Here is a 25,195-nt window from a genome sequence, read left to right as displayed (position 1 = left end):
GTGGAAGTGATGGAGCTGATGAATAACCACTTTATGGATTCTGGATTCATTTTGAAGGTAGACCCCATAGGATTTGCTAATAGGTTAGATGTGGAATATGAGAGAGTGTGTGTGTTGTCAAGGGTAACTGAGGTTTTTGGCCTGAGACCCTGTTAAAGATGTTGATAATGAACTAGATCATGAAAACTGCAGATGAGCCAGTTGGGGGATGGGGGGAAGCAGGAGGTCAGTTTTTATCATGTTAAGTTTGAGCTGCCTGTTAGCTGTATAGACATTCAAGTTCAGATATTGATTAGGCAGTTAGGATATATGAGCTGGGAGTTCACTGGAGAGGTTGGGCCTGGGGGTCTAAACTTGTGAGTTATCAGCATGTAGATGATACTTAAAGCCTTGACACTGGATGAGCTCATCAAAGAGGCGAGATAGTATGGAGGGTGGGGGTGGGGCCCTCCAGTAATGGAGAAGGAGAGAAGGAAGAACCAACAAAGGAGACTGAGATGGAGCAGGCAGTGGGGTAGAGGGGAAAGCAGAGTGCATAGCATCCTGGAATCCAGGGGAAGAAAGTGTTTCAAGGAAGAGGAAATGATAAGCAGTGTCAAATGCTCGTCATTGTGAGACTTGTCATTTGACAGGATCACTCATCTTCTGCCAGCGGGATCTAACACGCTCTCGCATCCAAGACCATCGCTGAATCTCATCCTTCCTTGCCTAACCTCATCTGCTCCTTTCCCTTCCAAGTCCTTGCCTTCAGCCAGGCAGGGATTCTCACAAACTCCTGAACACGCATGGTTGTTTGGCTTTGGATAAGTCACTCCTCTCTCAGCATCTTTAATTCCTCATCTATAAGTGGATTACCTTGAGAATTAAATGAGAGAGGGGCTGTAAACCATTTAGCACAGAGCCTGCGCCCCAGTCACTGTTGCTGGTGGTTTAGTCTCTATTTGCTCCCTGTTATGCTGGCATCTTGTGGGTCTTCTCCAGGTTGCCCTCAGTCCTCCCTTTCCAAATGTGACTCATCTTTTCCTGTCTGGAAAGCACTTCTTTATCTAAAAGGGCTTCCCTAGATGTTCCCCCAGTCTCAGCACCCTCCTCTGAACAATGGTGGTATTTATATGGAAGGCATGATTGCTCTGCTATTCACCTGCAGTTCTTTACTTGGCCTCTGCATCTGTAAAAGCCCAGTGGGAAAACTGTCCTTTGTCTGCTGTGGGCATGCTCCTGTGTGGGGCACCGTCCCCGGTCTCAGAGTTGACAGTGCCCCACACTGTTACACATGCTGAATGGATGACTCCAACACTTGACAGATCTTCAGAAAGTGTTTCATTGTATAGATGAGAAAACTGAAATTCTCAGGGCGCCTCGTTCTAGTCTTTGGCCTCTTTCTCTTGATTAATTTAAGTATTATTCAGAAGAAGCCCCTGTTACTTTCTTTTTTCAAGTCCAAAGGAACCTTTCTTTCTCTTGACAGCAGATCTTTCCAAGCTTTCTTTCTGTAGATAGTTGAGAGCTGGCACAGGATTCTAGAATTAGTTTTTTTTTTTTTTAAGATTTTATTTATTTGAGAGAGAGAGAATGAGAGAGAGAGAGCGAGCACATGAGACCGGGGAGGGTGAGAGGGAGAAGCAGATTCCCTGCTGAGCAGGGAGCCCGACGCGGGACTCGATCCCGGGACTCCAGGATCATGACCTGAGCCGAAGGCAGTCGCTTAACTAACTGAGTCACCCAGGCGCCCCTAGAATTAGTTTCTAAAGACTCAGTGCTATTATAAGAACATTTGCATGTGGCATGTGTGTGCCTTTACTTCCTTTTCATTTTGGGGCTTTAACTGCTAGTGGGTCTCAGGAGATTGATTTTGGCTAACTACTTTTCATCCAAATCCCAGAAGACCCATAACTCAGCAGGCTCATCCAGACAGGCTTTCACTAGGCACATTACCAAACTTGACATTCCTGTTGTCCAAACTGGATGGGCTGGTCCTAAAATACTTGTAATTCAATGTTCAAGGGATTCTGCAGGGATATGTGGCAACATATTTCATGTATCCTTTAGCTTGGAGTGTGTCTGATTCTGCCAGGGCTTCATTCAGAGAGGGGAAGTTGCCTTGCTGGACAGAGTGGGACCTGTGGGGCCTCATTGTGAGGCAAGGGTAGAGAGTGTCAGTGCTACCATTTTCTAGCTATGTGACTCCAGAGAAATGCCCTGGTCTCTCTGGGCTTCACTTTCCTCATCTGTAAACTTGTGATATTATCAATACCTTTTCCACAGATTCTTGTGAGGATTAAATGTGAAGCTCTTTACATGGTGTCTGGCCCAAAGAGCGTATCTGTTTGCCATTACTACTACCCCTGCCACCTTTGTTCTGAATTTCATGCCAAGCCCAAAAAAGAGCACAGCTTATTTTCTCATAGTTATTAAACTGACTTGAAAGAACCTGTCTGTCTGAGTTTGGTGACCATGTTGTCTCAGAGAGAAAGTCTGAAATCTGGTTTTCTCTACTGCTGAGCCACCTTTTAATCTTCAAGTTGGCCTCACCTGTTTCCCTGTCTATAAAGTGAACTTTAGGACTTACCTGTGAGGACCATTTCCTTTTTAAAAGGAGACTGTCAGGTGAGCAGTGGTGAGTAATTGCTGGGTGGTGAATAGAATCATTGTCTCTATTATAAACTCTAGGCTTCATGGGGCAGGAACATAATCCAGAGCATGGCACAGAGTAGGGGAGTATTTGTGAATGAATCAACCTGTGCCTTTGAGACAGAACTGAAACAGCCAAATGTGGGGTGATTAAAGTTCGGCTTTTCTGTTCTAAATGAAGAAGAAACAGCAGCACCACCCTAACCCCTTTTATTCACTCTTCCTAGCTTATTCTTTTTTTTTTTTTTAAGGTTTTATTTATTCATTTGAGACACAGAGATACAGAGAGAGAGCATGAGCAGGGGGAGAGGCAGAGGGACAGGGAGAAGCAGGCTCCCCGCTGAGCAGGGAGCCCGATGCGGGGCTCGATCCCAGCACCCTGGGATCATGACCTGAGCCGAAGGCAGACGCTTAACGACTGAGCCACCCAGGCGCCCCCCTTGCTTATTCTTTTTTTTTAAGGTTTTATTTATTTATTTGACAGAGAGAGACACAGCGAGAGAGGGAACACAAGCAGGGGAAGTGGGAGAGGGAGAAGCAGGCTTCCCACGGAGCAGGGAGCCCGATGTGGGGCTCCATCCCAGGACCCTGGGATCATGACCTGAGCCGAAGGCAGACGTTTAACCGACTGAGCCACCCAGGCGCCCTCCCCCACCCAGTTTATTCTTAACTGTCCTTGAGCTAATGTGCCTGGAGCAGGTTTCTGAACAGCTCTTCATCAGGCAAGGGTTTAACAGTGACAGTTTTATTATTATTTTTTTATTTTAAGAATTTATTTATCTGAGAGTGCGAGGGCACGAGCAGGGGGATAGGCAGAAGGAGAGGGAGAAGCAGACTCCCCACTAAGCAGAGAGCCCCATGCAGGGTTCGATCCCAGGACCCTGAGATCATGACCTAAGCCAAAGGCAGACGCTTAACCGACTGAGCCACCCAGGTGCCCAACAGTGACAGTTTTAAATGGCACTGAAGATGGAAGCCACCAACATAGACTTTTAGGGCTCATTTTTCCCTGCCCAGATATCCTTGAATTCAGAGATGAGTCTTGACAGCTGGATCAGACCTTACCAAATATCTCCTTCCCCTTTCCCTTTCCTAAAGCTGCTTCTCTGGCTGATCTCACAATACTGATTGTCTCCCTTGTTAATTCACCGAGTGCCAGTGGTATGCAGTGCACTGTGCTAGCACCACCAACATTATGCCTCTCATCCGAGTGCAGAGCATGGGTTGCTGTGGCATGAATCACTGCCCTGAGACTAGAAGTCCTTTCCTTGGCCACTGGCAGGCCATTTGGGGAATTGTTTGGCTTGTTACTGTTTTCCTTCCTACTGAAGACCTAATAAGATTTGGTAGCCCTGGCTGCATTCTGAATTTGTTTTCTCTTGTCCCTTGGAAATGTCTTTTGTCATGCTCAGAGAATGATCATGCTCCATTTCCTCTTGTTTGATACACTGGAAGAACACTCATTGGTGAGGAAATGGATTTCTCATCTTTAGCAGAGAATCCTAGAATGTGAGATGTGGGAGTTTATCTGTCATTTAATAGACTGGAACTGTTGTCCTGTGGAACTGTGGGTTGTCTGAAGGGCCCCTGGTGAAGAGGGGGAGTTGGGCATAGTGGAATGAGCTAGGCTTAAGTCCCCCACTCTTATGTCAAACAGAGCAATTCTATTTTTGTTTTAAACAGTTTAAAAGCGAGAAGGGGCTTGGAAAGCCATTGATCTGGTTGAATTCTCTTGTTTGACAGAAAAAGTAAGGCCCAGAGATGGAGGGATTTGCCCTGGGTCATATAGCTGTTGGTAGCAAAGCTAGATTTCCTGGCAGCTCTCTTGGCATTGGACCAGCCTTGCCATGTTTGTTGAAAGTTAACCACAAAGGTTTATGTCCCTGGTCTGCCCCATCGTCACTCACTGGTCTCATCAGGGAGTCCTCTTACCTTGATCTGTTATAGGCCCCTGGTTTTGTAGCTTCTCTGGGAACCTGTCTTTTCATTCATTTTGTCAGCAAACATTTGGTGAGCTCCTGGAATGTGCCAGGCATTGTGCCAGTCACTGGGTTGACAGCATTAAATAGGACAGATCCCAAATTAGAGTCGTGAGGAGGGATGTGAAGAAGTCCACGATATGACTGAGTCAAATGTCAGAGAGGCCTCTGCCCCTCTGGGTCTGGAGAAGGCTCCTATAAGGCAGCAGTGTTTGAGCTGAGACTGAGGATAAACATGGGGCTGGGAACAGTGTTTTGGATAGACGCCGCATTGTTTTCTAAACTGTATTATATTTGAAAGAGGGGCTACATGCACAGGATATAAAATTCCTAAGACATAAGCTGGTGAGTGATGAGAGGTGAGTCTCTCACCCCATCCTTTAGCAATCTGGCTTCTTTTCTGGAGGAAAAGATTATCTTTTCTTCTTTTTAAAATTTTTTTTTAAGATTTTATTTATTTGAAAGAGAGAGCACGTGCAGCTGGGGGGGGATGGGCAGGAGCAGAGGGAAAGGGACAAGCACATTCTGCACTGACTGCAGAATCTGATGGGCTTGATCTCATGACCCTGAGATCACAACCTGAGCCGAAAGCAAGAGTTGGATGCTCAACCAACTGAGCCACCCAGGCATCCCTAATTCTTTTTTTTTTTTTTAATAAGTAATCTCTATACTCAATGTGGGGCTTGAACTCATGACCCAGAGATCAAGAGTCACATGCTGTACTGACTAAGCCAGCCAGGTGCCCCTGTCGTGCCATAATTTTTATTTTTTTATTTTTTATTTTTTTTTTAAAGATTTTATTTATTTATTTGAGAGAGAGAGAATGAGAGAGAGAGAGTACATGAGAGGGGGGAGGGTCAGAGGGAGAAGCAGACTCCCTGCCGAGCAGGGAGCCCGATGCGGGACTCGATCCTGGGACTCCAGGATCATGACCTGAGCCTTAAGCAGTCGTTTAACCAACTGAGCCACCCAGGCGCCCCTATCGTGCCATAATTTTTAAATAAGCCCTCTATGGAAGGACATTTAAGGTGTTTACAATAGTTTGTTATTACAAAGGATGCTACATAAATAACTGTATGTACATAGCTTTTGCACATATAGAATAAATTCCTAGGGGCTTCTGAGTGGCTCAGTCAGTTCAGCTTAGGTCATGATCCTTTTTTTTTTTTTTTTAATATTTTATTTATTTATTTGACAGAGAGAGACACAGCGAGAGAGGGAACACAAGCAGGGGGAGTGGGAGAGGGAGAAGCAGGCTTCCCGCGGAGCAGGGAGCCCTATGCGGGGCTTGATCCCAGGACCCCGGGATCATGACCTGAGCCGAAGGCAGACGCTTAACGACTGAGCCACCCAGGCACCCCAGCTTAGGTCATGATCTTGTGATCATGGGCGTTGGGCTCCACAGTCAGCACGGAGTCGGCTTCAGATTCTCTCTCTGTCCCTCCCTCCGCTCATGTGTTTTCTCTCTCTCTCACTCTCAGATAAATAAATAAAATCTTAAAAAAAAAAAGAATAAGAAGAAATTCCTAGAAGCAAACTTGCTGGGTCAAAGGGTCAGCACCTTTGCAATTTTGATAGCTGTTGCCAAATTGGTGTAGAGGTTGTAGCAATTTAGACTCTTACTAGCATCGTATAAGGGTATCTATTTTCCCACATCAGCACCAACATGGAATGTCATCAGACTTTTGGGTCTTTACCAGTCCAGTAGCTGATGGATGGTATTTCATTGTAGTATCAATTTCTCTTATAAGTAAGCTTAAACCATTATTCTTAATTTTCTGTGAATGCACTACATCCTTTGCCATTCTCCTATTTTTAGATACTTTTTATGTATGAAGGAAAATAGGCTTTTGTCTGAGATGTGATGGAAATTTGTATGTGTGTCTATTATATGTCTTTCTTATTATGTTTTTGGCCATGCAGGAAAACTTAATTTTTATATAATCAAACTCACAGATTTTTAAAGACTTGATTTAATGTCACACTCAGAAAGGCTTTGTTTCCTCTAGAGTATACAGTTTTCCATTTTCTTCAGCATTGGGTTTTATATTATTTTTTTAAAAAATTCAATATTTGGGGCACCTGGGTGGCTCAGTTGGTTAAGCGTCTGTCTTCAGCTCAGGTCATAATCCCAGGGTCCCGTGGAGCAGGGAGCCTGCTTCTCCCTCTCCCTCTGCCTGCCACTCCCCCTGCTTGTGTGCTCTCTCTCTGTCTCTGTCAAATAAAAAAAATAAAATCTTTGTGATTTACAACAAGTGATATGTCAGCTCTTAAGTGTACCAGTCTGGCCAGTATCTGCATCAAGATGCAAATCATTTCCATCACCTCTAGAGTTCTTTTGTGCCCCATTCAAGACAGTCCTTCTCAGCTAGAAGCATCCACTGATCTGACTTCTACCACCATAAGTTAGTTTTGCCTCTTCTTCTTATCCTAGAATTTCATGTAAATGGAACCCCATTGTATTTATTTTTTAAGATTTTATTTTACAGAGAGAGCACAAGCAGGGGGAGCGACAGGCAGAGGGAGAGAGAGAAGCAGGCTCCCCACTGAGCAGAGAGCCCAATGTGGGGCTAGATCCCAGGACCCCGGGACCACGACCCGAGCCGAGGGCAGATGCCTAAACCACTAAGCCACACAGGCGCCCCGGAACCCCATGGTATTTATACTTGTCAGTGTGCTTTCATTCCCACATTGTCCCCTATCAGAAGAAATGAGTGAACTGGGTAGAAGAGCAAGTGCTGCTGTCCCCATTTTCAAGAGAGGAATTGGATCATAGAGATGAAGTAAATTAACATCAGTTCCGTATTCTCTCCTTTAAAATTATTATTGTTGGGGCACCTGGCTGGCTCAGTTGGTAGAGTACGTGACTCTTCATCTCAGCATTGTGAGTTAAGCTCCATGTTGGCCATGAAGTCTACCTAAAAAATAAAAATGATAAAAATAAAATAATTATTGTTATCATTAGCAATTTTGAGATCTTGGGGAAAAGTTGAAATATATTCAATATTTATTTTCTTAATGTATTTTTTATAGATTTAAATTTCTTTTATTAGTTTAAAACACCAAGATTGTTTATCTCTTGTTCATAGAACTACATTTAGATATGTGAAGACCTCACAAATTTAAAAAGTGTTGAGAACTTTCCTTACACCTAACTAACTCCAGTGGCTAAAATTCAGAGTTTTTTCCCCCTTCCATTTTCTTCCTAGGACCTCATTTTTCCTCTCTTAGATTACATTACATCTTTGTCCTAGTCAGTGTGTCACTGATTCTCATCAGAGAGTTCTTTATAATTCTAGAACACCTAAAACTACTGTTTCAGGCTTTATTACTCAGTTTCTTTTTTTTTTTTTTAAGATTTTATTTATTTATTAGAGAGAGCATGAGAGGGGAGAGGGTCAGAGGGAGAAGCAGGCTCCCCACTGAGCCGGAAGCCCAATGTGGGGCTCAATCCTGGGACTCCAGGATCATGACCTGAGCCGAAGGCAGTCGCTTAACCAACTGAGCCACCCAGGCGCCCTATTATTCAGTTTTTTTGCTTTAAGTCTGGTGGCAGGGGAAAGCAGGAGCGTCAGTAGGTGTTTTTTTTTTTTTTTTTAAGTAAGATTAATAGGGACTGGTCCTGGGATTATAGGATCAAAGTGGGAAGGTAGATTTAAGGTAAGGACAGCATCAGTGGCTCTTCAAAGACAAAACCAGTCCTTCCAGGTGTGCCCCTCTTTAATTTTGACTTTCCCTCCCCTCCAGGCATTCCTTAGCCAGTGAATGCTGAAAGTGAAGGGTATCCCAGCCCAGAATGCTTTCTCCTTAGCAAAAGTGACTCATCACACTGGCCAGAGCAGTTTCCAAACCAAAAATTCCCCCAGATTATTGCTTTTTATTTATTTATTTATTTATTTATTTTTATTATTTTTTAAAATTTTTTTATTTTTTAAGATTTTATTTATTTAAGAGAGAGAATGAGAGAGAGCACATGAGAGGGGGGAGGGTCAGAGGGAGAAGCAGACTCCCTGCCGAGCAGGGAGCCCTATGCGGGACTCGATCCAGGGACTCCAGGATCATGACCTGAGCCGAAGGCAGTCGCTCAACCAACTGAGCCACCCAGGTGCCCCCTGATTATTGCTTTTTAATGTGCATCCTGTCACTTCCAAAGATAGAATCCAAACCCTAAACTTTTTCTTGCCTGAATTGGCTGGCTGCTTTCAGTTGTGGCTCATGTACACAGTCAGATCCATCAAACAAGGTCTTAGCCCCTTTGGCCTCCATTAGGAGGCATGCAGTGTATGGCAATGGCTGAGTAGTGCCAGGGAAAGCACCCGACTTCCCTGTGGCATCCACAAGTCTGATCCTTTAGACTGAACTGTAGGGTTTTTTCCATTCCTGTAGAGAGAATGAAACATCTCTTGCACTGACATCTAAGAGGTAACTGCAGAGAAAGGACACAGGAGATAGCCACCCGTAGCAGATCAGCCAGGGGCAGTTGATCTTCCACAGTGAAATGAGGTGTTTTTTTTTTTTTTTTAAAGATTTATTTATTTATTTATTTTGAGAGAGAATGAGAGAGAGAGAGCACATGAGAGGCGGGAGGGTCAGAGGGAGAAGCAGACTCCCTGCCGAGCAGGGAGCCCGATGCGGGACTCGATCCCGGGACTCCAGGATCATGACCTGAGCCGAAGGCAGTCGCTTAACCACTGAGCCACCCAGGCGCCCATGAAATGAGGTTTTTAAAAATCTGTGCTCTGGGTGCCTTTGCAAAAGCGTTTTCACTTCTCACTACTTCCCCTTCCTCCTCCACTTTAGTCCTGTACGTGAAACTTCAGAGGGATACGATTTCTGCATCATCAGCCCCATTGGGCTCTCTGCAGAGAGATATGCGAAATAGATATTGCAGAGAAAAGAAGCAGCCAGCACTCACACTGGGTAGCAGTTTAAGTTGTGAGTAGTTGCTGAGCACCTGTAAAAGGAAGTGTGTCATCAAAGCTTAACGCTATAGGGGTATGAGCAACTGTGGTGGTCTACTTAGCTGACCCTGCAGCTCTGTTGCTTTTTTTAATCCCCCCAAAAGAAGCTTCCCACCCTTTCTTCCACCTGGGCAGTTGCATACAACACAAATCTGTCCCCAGGAGGTTGTGTTCTGGGAACCTAGGGCCCCAGATGTTGTGTTGTGCCTGCAGATGAGGAGAAAGCCCCCTACAGCCTCCTCTGTTGGAGAAGGAAGAATCTCTGGGCAGCACTGAAGTTAGACATCTAGAGTAGTTTTGGGGTTTTGTTCACTTTGATTTCCTTCTAGATTTAACAGTGGAGGGGTTTATATGTTGCTGTGATTCTTTTGGTCTAAAATTTTTAGGCCCTTTCGCCTTCATTGATCCCTCTTCTTAGACTAAACTTTGAGAAATGGGGTACTTCTATTTTGGATAGCTCTGCCCGTTGTGCTTTCATGCCTGTGACTTCTAAAGTCATACAGCCCTTTGTTGTGTGGCAGACATCGTATTATCTGGTTGAGCTGCTCATTCGCAGCACTCCAGAAAGAACCTCTAGGTTGGTGAGATTTCTCTGAGAAAATGGCCTTATGTGTGCACCAAAGAAAATGATTTTCACTGTAAGTAACTCCTCTAGGAGACAAATGCTAAACGTTACATAACAGAGCTGTCAGCAAGCCAAGGCTCCCTGGGATGCTCTTGGCCCCTTTTCATTTCTTTTAAAAACTGTCAACTCAACACTGGCCACGTGCAGAACCCTGAGCCAGTTCTGAAGGGGGAGGATGGACAGAGCCACGGACCAGGCTGACGTGGGTTCTCCCTTTGTGGATCTGTCCACAGCCCTGACTCCTGCTGCCAGGACCTGCAAGTTAGAATCCCTGCTGTGGGTCTGCCAGCACCAGACACAGCAGTCTCTTCGGCTTTTTCCTGCACCTCCCACAGAAAAGTGCCATCATCCCTCTTCAACCTTGCAAAGCAAAGGAAACTAGAATTGTGTTTTTTCCTTTGTACTGTTTTGTCAGCGAAGCCTTTATTCCAAAGGGATCCACAAAGGATTTAAGGCAGCCCCCGAGACAGTACATACTTGTTTCCCATTGATCACTAAGACAAAATCTATTGGGTGTCTCAGTTGGGGAACAGCCTCGTTGCCATCCTGCTGTGAATACCAGCTTGGTCTGGAGAATTCAGTTGGGCTGGAGAGGAGCCATGTCAGCTTTGTTTCCAGAGACTTTTGAAATGATCCTTGACCTCTCACCTCCATCCCACCAGTAACCTCCATCTTGCTCCCACATAGTAATGCATTGAAAGACGATGTTAATAGGTTCTGTGGGTTTTTTTAATTAATTAGTTTTGAGGTTTTATTTAAATTCTAGTTAGTTAACATACAGTGTAATATTGGTTTCAGGAGTAGAATTTAATGATTCATCACTTACATATAACACCCAGTGCTCATTACAACAAGTGCCCTCGATGGGTTCTTTGTTTCAGTCTCTTCCACGGAGGCAACAGAAGGGACAAAGTGAGTGAGTTTTTTCCATTCAGATGTCTGTTTTTTTGGATTGTGTGGTTTTCTGTACCATGTGAGACTACAGGTAGGATTGGACAGTTGTCATCGAAAGTCTTAGGGTTTTTGAACTGAGTCCTTAGCCACTGTCAGGGCTCCGTCCTCCCTTTCAGATGGGAGAAGCAGAATTCCTTCATTGATAGAATACAGCTGCTGAGGTCAAGCAGACCTCAGATGGTCTCCCAGTCTAACCATTTATACGTCATGTGACCTTGGGCAAGTTACTTAGCAACCCTGAGCCTCAGTTTCCTCATCTGTAAAATAGGGTTAAAACCAACTACCTTATTGGTAGGATTAAATGGGATAATGTATTAAGAACCCCTGGCTGTAATAGGGACTCAGTAAACAACCCCGGGAGCCTCTGCCATATATCCAGGGTACTTGGAGCCTGTGTAGCTTCTTTAATCTTTCATCTTTTAAGAGGAACTCTTGAAGGTACATAGTAGATACTTCGTAAATATTGAATGAATGAGGGGGCCTTGGTACTTTCTTTGTTTTATTGCCTTAGAACAGCACTTCACACTGTGACTTTTGCATTGGTAGATGTCCTGAGAGATGCTTTAAGGAAACTGGCCAGTTAGATTTGGGGAATGCTGTAGAGTCTACAGTATACAGATTCTAGCCTTCTCTAGAGTTGAATAGCACATATCAGCGTTAGAGAAGTTCGAAAAGTTGGGGAGAGAAGAAACCTCCCTAGCTTTTCAAATTTGGCATTTTCCAAGCTCATTTGACTATATGGGGTAACAGGAATACCTCCTTAAGGCTGTGATGAGGTTTTAATGAGTTAACTTGCAGGAAGCACTTAAAACAGTGCTGGGTGGAGTGAGCACACGAAGGGGTAGCTATAACTAAGTGTTTGTTGTTTTTTTTTAAAGATTTTATTTATTTATTTGACAGAGAGAGACATAGCGAGAGAGGGAACACAAGCCAGGGGGAGAAGGAGGGGAGAAGCAGGCTTCCCCGCGGAGCAGGGAGCCTGATGTGGGGCTCGATCCCAGGACCCTGGGATCACGACCTGAGCCGAAGGCAGACGCTTAACGACTGAGCCACCCAGGCGCCCCTAACTAAGTGCTTTTTAATCTGTGGACTTCTCGGAGTATTTAGTCATTCCCTTCTTTTTTTTAACATTTTATTTATTCGACAGAGCACAAGCAGAGGGAGAGAGAGGGAGAAGCAGGCTCCCTGCTGAGCAAGGAGCCCGATGTGGGACTTGATCCCAGGACCCTGGGGTCATGACCTGGGCCAAAGGCAGCTGCTTAACCCACTGAGCCACCCAGGCATCCCTTTTTTTTTTTTTTTTTTTAAGATTTTATACAGTTGACAGAGAAAGCACAAGCACGGGGAGTGGCAGAGGGAGAGGGAGAAGCAGGCTCCCCGCTGAGCAGAGAGCCCAATGCAGGAGTCCATCCCAGGACCCTGGGATCATGACCTGAGCCGAAGGCAGACACTCAACCGACTGAGCCACCCCATTAGCCATTCCCTCATTGATGGGCATTTAGGTTATTTCCAGTGATGTATTGTTATGGACATTGCTGTAGGAAAACCCTTACATCTGTGCAAGTATTTCTGTGGGAGAGTCCTAGAAGTCCTAGAAGTAGAACTGCTGGGTCAAAGGATATACATATTCAAAAATTTGGTAGATCCCTCAGAGTTACCTTCCAAAATCTGATCAGCTATTATTTAATAGCTCATTTACCCCGTAGAGAGATAAGAAGCTATCTTCCCATACCACATGTGTGCTCTATCCTGCCCTCCTCCTGTGCTCCGTAACTGAAAATGGAGCGGACACAACAGAAAGTCACCCCTCTCTTCTGTCTTGCAGAGTCTGGCACAGATAAGGGACCAAAATGACTGACTCAAAGTATTTCACCACGACCAAGAAAGGTACTGTTTGTTTCATCGTGGGGTCTTGTCCTACTCTTTCCCTGCTCCACCCTTCTGCCTTCTCCCTGGCAGCGTGGGGTTTGGGGGCAGGGGTGGAGACCTGGGAGCAAGTGGTGGGAATTACCCAGAGCATCTTTAACCTTGTGGATCCAGAACATTGAAGTGTTGATGGTATAAGAAATTGACCACTTCTCTTAGAACTCAGGAAGGGAAGAGCATTAGCTCCAAATGGAGGGGGAAAAAAGCCCCCTTTTATTCCGAATGGCCTAACATTATTAAATATGTTTTTTCCTGGAGGAAAGAAAAGACAATCCTATCAGTAACCCCACAGTGAAACGTGTGTGTCTGTGTCTGGTCTTTTATCCACGGGCACATGTTTTACGTGGTCAGAGTCAGAATTTATATCCTGTTTTTCATTTCACATTATCTTAAACATTTCCCCACAGTTCTAACTACTCAGTGTTGGTCTGCTGAGTTGCTGCACTGAAATTTGCTAAGCTAGTCTTATGTTGTAGGGTATTGTGGTTGTTTCTGCTTTCTGGGAAACAGAGGTGGTTGTAGTGGCTGATGAATGTGCTTTAACCCTGTAAACATCTTTCTGACCGGCCCTTCCTTCTTCCCTCCTTCTTTCCAAGTGAGATTGACACATGCCTGCTGACCAGATGAAAAGAGTCTGTTGTTGAGGCAGCTGAGCCAGAACCTGCAGTCTGTCCTTTGCTGAGCCCTTCTTTATTGTTCTAGCCAGTTTTTCCTGAGCCCCCTCCCTGTGCCGTGGAGGCAGATTGGAGTCTCTGACCTGGCTTTGCTTGCAGTTAAGCAGAGAAGACAGTCTATTAAATAGTAATCACACTAAAGGTGGTAGGTGCTGTGGTAAGGGAAGTGCAGGGGGCTGTGGGAGAACCTTGGGTAGAGCTAGCTAGTTAAAACGGGGAAGAGGTGGGGGGGCGCAGAGCAGAGCACTTGCTCTGCTCAGGGGAAGGAAAGCACCTGGGCACAAGTTACTGAAGAGTGTGATGGAAGGAGAGTTGGAGAGGTGTGCAGGGCCAGAGGGGGTGAACCTAGTGCTAAGTGTACTGGAGTATCAGTGGTGGGGTTTTTGTGGGTTATCTTTTGAGTCTCTAGAGGGATGCCTGGGTCCAAACCAGACATCAGTGATGGTCTTAAGCAAGAGAAGGTCCAAGGCAGTTTCTAGTAAAGAATTGAAGGGGTGAAGATTTGGGGAGGCAGGGGGACCAGTACCACAGCTGCCATGAGAGATGATAGGTAGCTGAGCTGGGGGAGGGGGTGGGCTGGGGTGTAGCATTGTGGGTAGAGAGAATCAGATGCTTTGTATGCGATTGAGGAGGTAGGCTTGGTGACTGATTGGATTTGGGGCCCATTAGAGGAAAGAGACGTTTTGGCAACAGGCAGATCCGAAGTTCACCTCATCAGCTTTCTTAGAACTGAAGTGACTCAGGCCTAGATCCATCAATTGAGGGCCAGTTGTATTAAATCTGACCAAACGCTTTGAGCAAAGCTGGCACAGCCCTGCAGCAGGACCCAGGGTCAAAGTCATCATGGTCTGTTAGATCCCGCAGCAGGGAGACAGGGCCCCCTCAGTCTCTTGCAGGGGAAGGGCATGTGTCCCTCCAGTCCTACAGAAGTCAAGCATCTGAACTGCAAGGTCTGCAGATTCCTCCTGGCTCTGTTGAGCAATATCCTCAGTGTGGCCTTGCCCTGGGCTCTACTGTGTGATTGTTCTTAATTAACTTTGTTTGCTGTCTGTCATCTAAGTTCTTTCCCAAGCACCACATTGTTCAGTCATGATAAAAACCTGCAAGGTTTCTTTTTCTCACTGTAAATCCATCTAGAACTTCTTCAGAACTTCCCCCCACATGACAGTCTTTGGCTTTATTCCCACCCCCAAGTAACTTGAGAGGGAAGCTCAGGACTTTTCCAAGAGGAATCCAAGCCAAGGGTCACATGGCAAATAACAATAGCAGTCACCTTTTTTTTTTTTTTTTTAAGATTTTATTTATTTATTCATGAGAGACAGAAACAGAGAGAGAGAGGCAGAGGGAGAAGCAGGCTCCCAAGGAGCAGGAAGCCCGATGCGGGACTCGATCCCAGGACCCTGAGATCACGACCTGAGCCGAAGGCAGACGCTTAACCATCTGAGCCACCCAGGCGCCCCAATAGCAGTCACCTTTAATGCAGGCCACTGAGTGCCAGGCACTGAGATGAGCATTTTACATCTGAGTGTTAAATGAGAGAATCCACTGCCCCAGTCAAAGTAGAGAGATTAGACAAGGAAACAGGTTCAGAGAAGCAAAGTGATATCCTTGGTTGGCCCGAGCATATGGGCTTTGGAGCTGGCAGATGCGATTTGAATCTTGGCCCTACCTGCTACTAGCGGTGTGTTCTTGGGCAAGTCACAGCCTCCATTTGCTCATCCATACAATGGGGGGAAACGCAGCGTTGTCATGAGGATGAAATGAGAAATGGGGAAAAGTGTGGTGCCTGCCTGAGAGAAAGGCTCAGGAAACCTGGTGGCTGCTGTTTTGAGGGCAGGAGGCCTGGCTGATTCCAAAGTCTGCCTTTGTAACCTGTCACTGGGGTTATCTGGGCCCTGAACAACCCTATTTCCTCATTTGTTTTTTCCAGATCATCAAGTTCTTAAGAAAAGCATATTATGCGCTCGAGCCCTCATGGGGCAGCTGAATTCCCATTTTCAGAGCTGAGCAACCAATTGTGGCTCAGGAAATGAAACCCTGAGTGAGCTGTTTTAACTGGAGGTTCTAGGAAAACAGGAAAAGCCAAGTGTGGGAATCCAGCAAATCTTGCCCTCTCCTTTCAGAACTTCAGTCCCAGATTCCATCACACACCGCCTTGAGGGCTTTGGGTGAGGGTGGTAGCTGAGGAGAATTTTGCTTTCCTCTGAATGGTTTTAACTCTCTGGCTGCGCAGGACCTATCCTCACACTTCTTGTCTCCCTCAGAACCTTTGTAGCTTCCACAGTTCCCTCTGCTCAGTCCAGCACGGCCTCCAAGCTGCCCTCCTCAGAGTTGTCCCGCTCTGCCACCTCTGTCACTGAGGCCAAGGTCCTAAAGCTGCCCTCCACTGGCAGCACAGAGCCTCTTACCTGCCTCTCGCCTCCCATTCTTTTGGAATTTGGGGACTGGGAGTGGCCCCCTGGCAGGGTGGGGGTGGATCACTCATGCCTGCCTCCTTTTTTAGGGGAGATCTTCGAGCTGAAGGCAGAGCTCAGCAGTGACAAGAAGGAGAAGAAGAAGGAGGCGGTAAAGAAAGTGATTGCGTCAATGACCGTGGGCAAAGATGTCAGGTGTGCAGGCGTAGGCCGGGTGGCAGCTAGAGCGGGGCTCCATAGCTCGGGTCTAGTTCAGATGGCTCCTTGACGGTATCTCTGGGGACCTGTGGCTCCCTTCATGAACCCCCTTTCCAAACAGAAGGTTTCAGGTACAGAGGGGTCCTGGGTCCTATGCTACCGGGGTCGGGCGGCAGCGCGGTGAGGGAGGTGGGCAAGGTCAAAAAGGTAACAAGCCATGAAGTGGATGTGGCAGGGACCCTGCAGAAATTCCAGAGGATTGCTGCCAGCTGGGGAAAATGAACCCAGCGTGGGCAGGCCTGGCTTTTTAAAAGAATAAGAAATCTAGATTTTTCATTTTAAATTTCCTTATTTGTTTAGATTGCCAGATGACACTAAACAAACAAACACTGCAGTGACACTAACACGTGCCTGCAGATGGGGTTCATCAGATTTGTCGCCGCTTTGCAGCCTCTGGTTTGCATCTGATTTCCAGAGCAGGCCATATGTAGCATTGCTGCCTCACCTTTGCTCGTGCTTTTCCCCTGTGTAGAATGTCTCTTTTCCATTTACCGGCTTGTTTCCCATCAACAACCCATTCAAGGTCTCCCTGTTGCCCTCCCTCGTCACCCCAGCGCACTGGCCTGAATGTGCAGCATTTGCTCTGTGTTCCTGTCACCCGGCACTAATTCTAGACTTGTCTTTTTCTTATGTGTACTTGTGTTTACCTGCCCACTATGTCATAAAGTCCTCGAGGACAGGGACCAGATTCTGCAACAACCTAACAGTTGCACAGTATTTGAGAGTGTGCAGAAAACCTTCAGATACTTAAAATTCCCATATTGTAGGTAATGGTGTGTTTCCTGCCAAGGAAACCAGATAAAGAAGGGGTATAGTGACTGCCTAGCAGTCCCGTGGTTAATAGCAGAACTAGGACTCAAGCCCAGCCCTTCTGAAATCCAAATCCAGGGCGTTTCTACCCATACCCTCTCCTCTGTACCCTTATGCTGCCCAGCTCCGTGCCTCACAGGCCTGGGCGCTGATGTGGAGCAGTTCCTCATCCGGACCGCATGTCAGGATCACACTTCTCCAGACTTCTCCACGGATTGTCCTATCCTCTTGCCACCTCAGCAAGGGACCTCCTGACAGCGCCACAGTAGAAACAGTTCTGCAGAGAGACCTGCTATAGACAAGAGTGGCAAAAGGATTGGGCGTCTGCTGGAGAACTGGACCTCCTTCCAAGTCACATCCTTCCAGGACAGAGCCACTCTCCCCTTCAACTAGAACACTGCTGTCACCTCCTCACAGAGGAAGCATCTTTGTTCTTCTGTCTCAAGTGAACTTGTTGTGCTGATGTGACGGGCCCATCAGTGGTTCCTCCTCTCCACCCCCCTCTTTCTTCCTGGTTCTTCATCTTCCAAGGTGATGCATCAATGTCAGCATCAACTGGGTTCCTTCCTAAGGGAGCCTAGGGAGCTCACTTTGACCTCTTAAGTCTACCATGTCCTCGGCCACTAAGTCACAAGACTTAAGAGGGGAGGCGATGATTCCAGAGAGAGAAAATTGACCTCAAAGCATATTTCGCATCTCAAGGGGTTTGGGACTCTGGGACTCTGGGGTTCCGTGTTGGGAAGGGTTCCACCCAGAATAACAGCAGTCATGAACACAGGTTTTAGAGCCAGACCTGGCTCCTCAGGCAAGTTATTTGACATTTATGAGCCTCAGTATTGTCTTCTGTAAAATGGGGATAACACACTGGCTTCTTGGGGCTGTTAATTGAGATCACGTATATAAAGCCCTTAGTGCCAAGCCCAACATATAGCGCATGCTCTGTACATGCTGGGCTAGTTTTCACCTCGTGAAAGCAGCATGGCCCATCCCTGCTTCCCTACAGCCTTCTGGAACCAGCAGCCCAAATATAAGGGGGCGACGTTAAGTATCAGGGAAGGAAAATAGTTGTTTTCATTTATTCTGCACCTCTTAGATGTCAAGGACCAGATACCTGAAATATGTTGTCTTCTTTAATTATCACAAGGGCCCTGTGTAATGGGGTTTTGTTGCACCTTTCCTGCAGGTGAGCAAACTGAGACATGGGGTGGGGGATGAAGGAATTTTCCCAATTTCATACAGTTAGCAGGAGGCAGAGCTGGGTTTGAGCCAGGCCTAATGGGTTATAGAGCTAGTATATGAATGAACTTTGTGAAAAGAACGGAAGACTTTGCTTTTCAAGTCACCTTTTGGGTTCCAGTGCTACCCATAAGTGTTCATGGTAACAGAGCATAGCTGATGTCCTCCCTTTTACTAGGAAGTCCTGTTATTTTTTTCTTTCTCTCCCATCCACTGTCTCTGCGCCCCCACCCCAAACCCCCCATTAGCTCTCTGAAAAATTTTCCTTTCTTCAGCCTTACCTAGACTCATGCCATTTTGACTTTCCAGTGCCCTCTTCCCTGACGTGGTGAACTGTATGCAGACAGACAACCTGGAGCTGAAGAAGCTGGTGTACTTGTATTTGATGAACTACGCCAAGAGTCAGCCCGACATGGCCATCATGGCTGTCAACACCTTTGTGAAGGTGAGTAGGAGCTTGGTGGGAAGAAGGGCATAGGTGTTCACTGCTCCATCTTCCCTCCGTCTCGGGGTGGGACACTATGGCCCTGAATAAAAACACTCAGTCTCCTTTCCAGCCTGAGGGCCTCCTAGTCCTCCAGCAGAGGGCTCCCACTTTCTCAGAAAATAAGTTGCTATAGACCCTAACTCATTCTGTGTGAGGTAGCCTAAGGCCTGTATTGACCCCCATGTCCCCCTGGGATGCACCATTATCCTACATCCTTTGCCAGGGCAGGATTCAGCAAGCATCTGAGAGCTTCTCTGTTCCCCTTCTAGACTTTGCCCCTTTTTGTGTTTTCCATCTAGATTAAGGAGCAAACAGAGACTTGAAGTGTCAGTTCTGTGTACTTTTAGAACCTTCCTAGCTCCCCTCGCCCCGCAATGCTCAGATGCAGGCATATGAGGGATTCTGTGGGTTATGGTGCTGGATGGATGTGGGTTTGAATCATGGCTCTGCTCTGTGACTGGGTGAGCTCCCAGTCTTCCTGCAAGCCTCGGCTGCTTCACCTGTAAAACGGGAACAGTATTGTATGCTTGCTGTGAGAATCAGAGTCAACCATACACAAAGCCTCAGCACAGCATCTGGCAAATGCTAAATGCCCACACATGGCACTTACTTTTAGTGCTGTTGGCCACAGTTGGTGGGAGATCCCACAGCAGTGTCTGATGTTGCCGAGCCTGCCCCTACCCCCGGCCAATGGCTGGTTCCCCTCAGGATTGTGAGGATCCTAATCCCCTGATCCGGGCCCTGGCTGTGCGGACCATGGGCTGCATCCGCGTTGACAAGATCACAGAGTACCTGTGTGAGCCACTCCGGAAGTGCCTGAAGGACGAGGACCCATATGTGCGCAAAACAGCAGCTGTATGTGTAGCCAAGCTCCACGACATCAATGCCCAGCTGGTAGAGGATCAGGGTTTCCTGGACACCCTGAAAGACCTCATCTCTGACTCGAACCCCATGGTAAGCTGTTGCCACCCACCATGCCACTTCCACTACCTCCTGGGTTGCTTGGGAACACTTTGGCTTCATCCTCCACCAGACACTCCCCGGTTCCTGGAAGTCAGAGCCTTGCTGGGTAGGCTAATTGTTCTCGTGCCTGCAGTGGTTCAGGCACCATCTTTGGAGGAAGTTAGACCTGGATTCCCTTCTCTGCGCCCTTTCTCACATGAGCTGTATGACCTTGGGCAGTCTGCCTAACCTTCCAGAGTCCTCTTTTCTTCATCAGTAAGATGGATCTAACTCTCCGTGGCTGGCAGGAGTGCTGTGAGGCTTAAGCTGTGAAGGTAACAGTGGGCATGCAACCAAAACTAGTGTGCTCCTTCCCCTTCCAGTCACTGTCATTGTCACTGTCTTCTCACTGAGATCATCAGTGAGCTCTGAATGTAGGTTCTTTTCCCTTTCCTCACATCTCTGGGGTTGCAGGGTTGCAGAGGGTCACCCTTGATGTAGCATAGCCTGGGGGGCAGGGCACCAGGATGTGGCTGGGAGGACGGGGGTGTGGCAGCAGTTTGGAGGGCAGTTCACCAGGCCCTATTTAAAGTGAAATTCACACTGGGTGCCTGGGTGGCTCAGATGGTTAAGCGTCTGCCTTCGGCTCAGGTCATGATCCCGGGGTCCTGGGATCGAGTCCCGCATCGGGCTCCCTGCTCAGTGGGGAGCCTGCTTCTCCCTCTGCCTCTGCATGTCTCTCTCATGAATAAATAAATAAAATCTTAATAAATAAATAAAGTGAAATGCACAGACCCCTCAGCCCAGCCTTTCCCCTCTGTCCTATGGAAACACTGATCACACGTGGACCCTAAGTGGCCAGTACAGGATTGGCCATTGGAGCACTGTCTGTTACACGGAAAAGGTGAAAACCCTGCAGAACACACATAAAAATAGCTGCTCTGGTAGAAATGGTTTGAGAGCCCAGTGCTTAACGTGGCAACCCCTCTGGATTCCAGCCCCCATCTGTTACTAGGAGCCTTGAGGAGCTCTGCAAGAATCTTCTAGCTCCAAGAAGCACACTTGACACTCCCCTAAGTGAGCTGTTGTAGCTGGTAGGCATGGGCTGTTTGTTAGGTAGCTAGGAATGTTTTCTGTTGCCAGGCATTTAGAGCTGGATCTTTTATTTTCCCTCTTTTTTTTCACTGGTGGGGGCACTTAACATTCATTCTGGCTCACAGGGGAGTCAGTAGAGTGAGTGCTCGGAGTGGGTCTTCATGCTGCCGACCCTGTCCATCGGGTCCTGTTCCTTTCAGGATATTCAACCTCTGACCTGCCAGCATGATTAGCCCCAATGTCCCTTGGCCCGAGCAACGCCCCCAGCCTCTGCCCCTTCCACCCTCTCAACCAGGTGGTGGCAAACGCAGTGGCTGCCCTCTCAGAGATCGCTGAGTCTCACCCCAGCAGCAACCTGCTTGATCTGAACCCGCAGTCCATTAATAAGCTGCTGACAGCCCTGAACGAGTGCACCGAGTGGGGCCAGATCTTCATCCTGGACTGCCTGGCCAACTATACACCCAAGGATGACCGGGAGGCCCAGAGGTGAGCAGGCTGCTCTTTGCTTGCCAGCCCAGTTGGACCTGGTCCTTTCAGGGCTCCAACCATGAGCTAGGCCTCAGACCTCTGCTGGGCCCTTTGCCAGGGCCTTGCCCCACAGACCATCCTCAGACACATCTCAAGGGAGCCCAGAGCCAGGCAGTCAGCTCCCTGCTCAGCATGGTACAGACAGAACAGAAGCCAGTGCACGTAAAGCATGTAAAGCTCCAAGCATCTGGTTGTTGACAGAGACCCCGGTCACCTTGGGCTGAGTAAAGGAGGTGGATAGCACCAGAGTCACCATTCACTGGATCTTTCTGGGTGGCTGGGGCTCTGCCGAGTGCTTCCTATGCATTAGATGCTCCTTGAAGCACCTCTGTGAAAGCTGCCCCGTCATTGTCCACATTTTACAGGTAAGGAAACACTGGCTAAGAAGGTGGATGAAGTCATGCAGGTCACCCGGCTGGGTCTCCCCTGACCTTTGGTCGTAACCAACATGATATCTTGCCCCTTTCGAATGCCCTTGCCACAGGGTGGGGGAAGGGAGGGGCTTGACACTTCCCCAGTATTTATTAAGTACCGTGCATGATGCTTGGGGCTTTACGTGCATTGACTCACGTAAGCCCTCAGCAACCCTGGGAAGATGGCCCCATCATCTCCGTTTTCTAGACGAGGAAACTGAGACTCAGAGTTGTTTTAACCTGTTGGGGTCAGTTAACAAGCACCAGAAGCAGGATCTAGATCCTCCTACAGGAAACATGCTCTCTCAATAACTAAAACCAGGGTGTTGCCCTTGTCTGTCTCTCCTGTTTGCCCCCCTTGGAATGGACCCCAGCATCTGTGAGCGGGTCACCCCCAGGCTCTCCCACGCCAACTCTGCTGTGGTGCTGTCTGCTGTGAAGGTGTTGATGAAGTTCATGGAGATGTTGTCCAAGGACCTGGACTACTACGGCACGCTGCTGAAGAAGCTGGCCCCGCCCCTGGTCACGCTGCTGTCAGCCGAGCCTGAGCTGCAGTACGTGGCCCTGCGCAACATCAACCTCATCGTACAGAAAAGGTACCCGGACTGCCGCATGTGTGCAGGGTGTGTGCCTGGGGGCGGCGGGGAGGAGGGATGTCTCCTCCTGGGAACAGGACACTAAAGGGAAACTGACCTGTTGCTGTGTAGGAAGTCTCAGTAGCTGAACCCAGGAATCTTAGCCACAGGCAGCTTTGTCCCCCAGAGAACATTTGGAAATGTCTGGACACATTTTTGGTTGTCAGACTTCAGGGGGTGCCACTGGCACCTAATAGGCAGAGGCCAAGGATGCTGCTCAGCATCCTACAGTGTGCAGGACAGCCCCACCCCCAGAGAACCATCCAGCTCAAACTGTCAGTAGTGCTGAGGGTGAGAAACCCTGGCTTAGCCTAATGAGGTAGCAGATCAGGTCAAGACCAGCGTGATGCTTCTTAACCACAAACAGTGGATGGCTCCACAGTCCACAGAACCCTCCTGAAACAGTGTGTAAGATTCTGTGTGTGTATTTTTGCTGGGGACAGAGTCTATAGCATTAGCCAAATTCTCTGAGTTTGGAGGACCCCAGAGTGGTGAGGTACTGTGGACTTTGCATTGGCCTTGGGCCTGAGGAGGGGTATGCGAGAGTCACTCAGATCAGATGCCCATATCCGGGGGGCTGTTTGTTAGGTAGCTAGGAATGTTTTCTGTTGCCAGGCATTTAGAGCTGGATCTTTTATGGGGGGGCTCAGTCAGTTAAGCATCTGACTCTTGATCTCAGCTCAGGTCTTGATCTCAGGGTCGTGAGTTCAAGCCCTGCATTGGGCTCTACACTGGGCATAGAGCCTACTTCAAAAAAAAAAAAGGAAGAAGCCCGTTTCTGTTGGCCCCATGGGAACAGCCACAGCTGGAAGCCACTGCTCCTAAGAGAAGGTACCTGATACCCAGGATGGGGAGAGCTGAAAAACAGCAGTGCTGGTCTGAGGGGCCCAGAATAGAAGGGGTTCTCTGGAACATTCCAGAAAACAGAATGGGGCTGGTCTCTGGAGTTCTCCTCCCAGCCTATTTGGTCAAATGGCTCACTCAGCAACTAACTCATGAGCGTCCATGTATTACAGCAGCCCCTTTGCTGGGCACAGAGTAAGGGCCTCTTGTAGACATTTTTTCTTGGAAGACAGCACTTCTTCCTGTCCTTGTAGCATGATTCTGGTTCTTAGGACACTCTTGGGGACCCAGAGATATCAGTGGAATCGTAGCAGTTGTGAAGGTTTGGGAGGCAAATTTGGGAAAGCTTTTTGAGTGCCTAAACAAAGCCATGAGACTAGGGATTCATTTCGGTGTGGGATTTAGCAAGGTGTAGTGACCTGTAGATCCCTATCAGCATGAAGGGCTCCCTGTGCTATATTTAACATGGCAAATCTCTTAAGAAGTTGACCATGTTGCCCAGGCACCATCTGGTCCAGTCCCCATGTGGTCGGGCAGCTTTTGCCACGTCCTGATTGCAGAAACCATGTCCACTGCCCCAGCTTGGGACCCTATCTCCCCCACCAGGCACGACAAAGGCTCCTTGCTTTGCCAGGACCTCCCTGCAGCTTGCACAGCAGCACTGAGTACTGCCTGGGTAGGGTCCCTCCTTTCTCTCTGCTGTGTCTTCTCCCCTACTCACCGGCTGTCCTCATTTTTTTCCCTTCCTTTCTTCAGTTCTGGAAAGGGCAGAGAAATAGGAGTTGAGGGTGGTGACTCGATTACACCCTTATTAGCACTAGATGTGTGACCTGGTGCGAGTCCCTCCACCTTCAGGTTTCCTCATCTAAGAGAAACGAGGTGGGTGGTACCACTGGAGGGAGGAGCAGCAACACTGGTGACTGACAGCTCCCCCGTAGCAGGTGCCTTCTCTGAGGCAGGCATCGATCATGCTAGATGCTTCCCATCTAACTCTCACAACAGCGCTGTGATGTAGGCGTCTGTCAGGGTCCCTGGGACGACCCCCACGTTCAGACTAGAAGGACTCGTGGGAGTCAGCATATAGTTGTTTTCACGGCTTAGATTTAGTATGGACATAGCAAGGATACACAGGCGGAGTCTGGAGGAATCCATGTACAGGCTTCCTTATGTTCCTTCCTTCCCATGAAGGGGGTCACACAGAGCACATTCGTCTCCCAGCAGCAAGATCCAACAGCATGTGTGTAATTTTTCTGCCCAGGGATGCCTATTGGAGACTCAGCACCCTGGGTTTTTACTGGGGGGCTGATCACATAGTCACCTACCAAAATCTCAAACTCCCAGAAGGAAGGCAGATACTCAGCATAAATCATATGGTTTATACAGACAGTCTAGGCACAGTTAGCCACCTTTATTATTTAGGGAACAGTGGAACACTCCCCAAAACAGAGTTCCCAGACACTAGGCCTTTCTAAGACTGGAGACTGAGGCCTGCAGTGGTAACACTTCCTACATGGTGTCATTCTGATTTCATGAGTGAGGAAGCAGAGGCTTGAGGTCACAAGCTGGGATTGGCATGGAGGTCTGATTTCCATGCCCGTCACCTGCTGCCTGCTACCTCTCGAATATGAACTCTCTCTTGCTCATATTCCCTCTTCCCGTCCTGGGATATGGTTGGACATACAATGGCCAGTCAGAACCTGGGCACAGGCCAGTCAGTGGACCCTCTCCCAGGAACGTGCAGCTGTGGCAGAGACTGCCTTCACGGATGTCAGGATCTACCTTAG

The 25,195-nt window shown here is 47.8% G+C and overlaps 1 protein-coding gene across 5 annotated transcripts in view; it reads left to right on the top strand.

The window, feature by feature from the left end:
• AP1B1 (adaptor related protein complex 1 subunit beta 1) overlaps positions 1–25,195 on the top strand; it is a 55,032-nt gene that overhangs the window by 7,708 nt on the left and 22,129 nt on the right. For 4 of the 5 annotated variants that reach the window (XM_035017313.1, XM_035017312.1, XM_035017311.1 and 1 more), the window contains exons 1-6: positions 13,001–13,037; positions 16,254–16,359; positions 18,778–18,913; positions 19,664–19,909; positions 21,288–21,478; positions 22,308–22,529. In XM_035017313.1, coding sequence (XP_034873204.1) covers positions 13,001–13,037; positions 16,254–16,359; positions 18,778–18,913; positions 19,664–19,909; positions 21,288–21,478; positions 22,308–22,529 — 938 coding nt within the window. Of the gene's footprint in view, positions 1–12,975; positions 13,038–16,253; positions 16,360–18,777; positions 18,914–19,663; positions 19,910–21,287; positions 21,479–22,307; positions 22,530–25,195 lie in introns of those variants that run through there. The other variant, XM_035017309.1, reaches the window with a different exon arrangement.

Source organism: Mirounga leonina, unplaced genomic scaffold (assembly GCF_011800145.1).
Source record: "Mirounga leonina isolate KUSES-001 unplaced genomic scaffold, KU_Mleo_1.0 Mir_171, whole genome shotgun sequence".
NCBI lineage: Eukaryota > Metazoa > Chordata > Mammalia > Carnivora > Phocidae > Mirounga > Mirounga leonina.
Note: the sequence above shows the minus strand (reverse complement) of the source record. Positions and strands in the feature narration are given on the sequence as shown.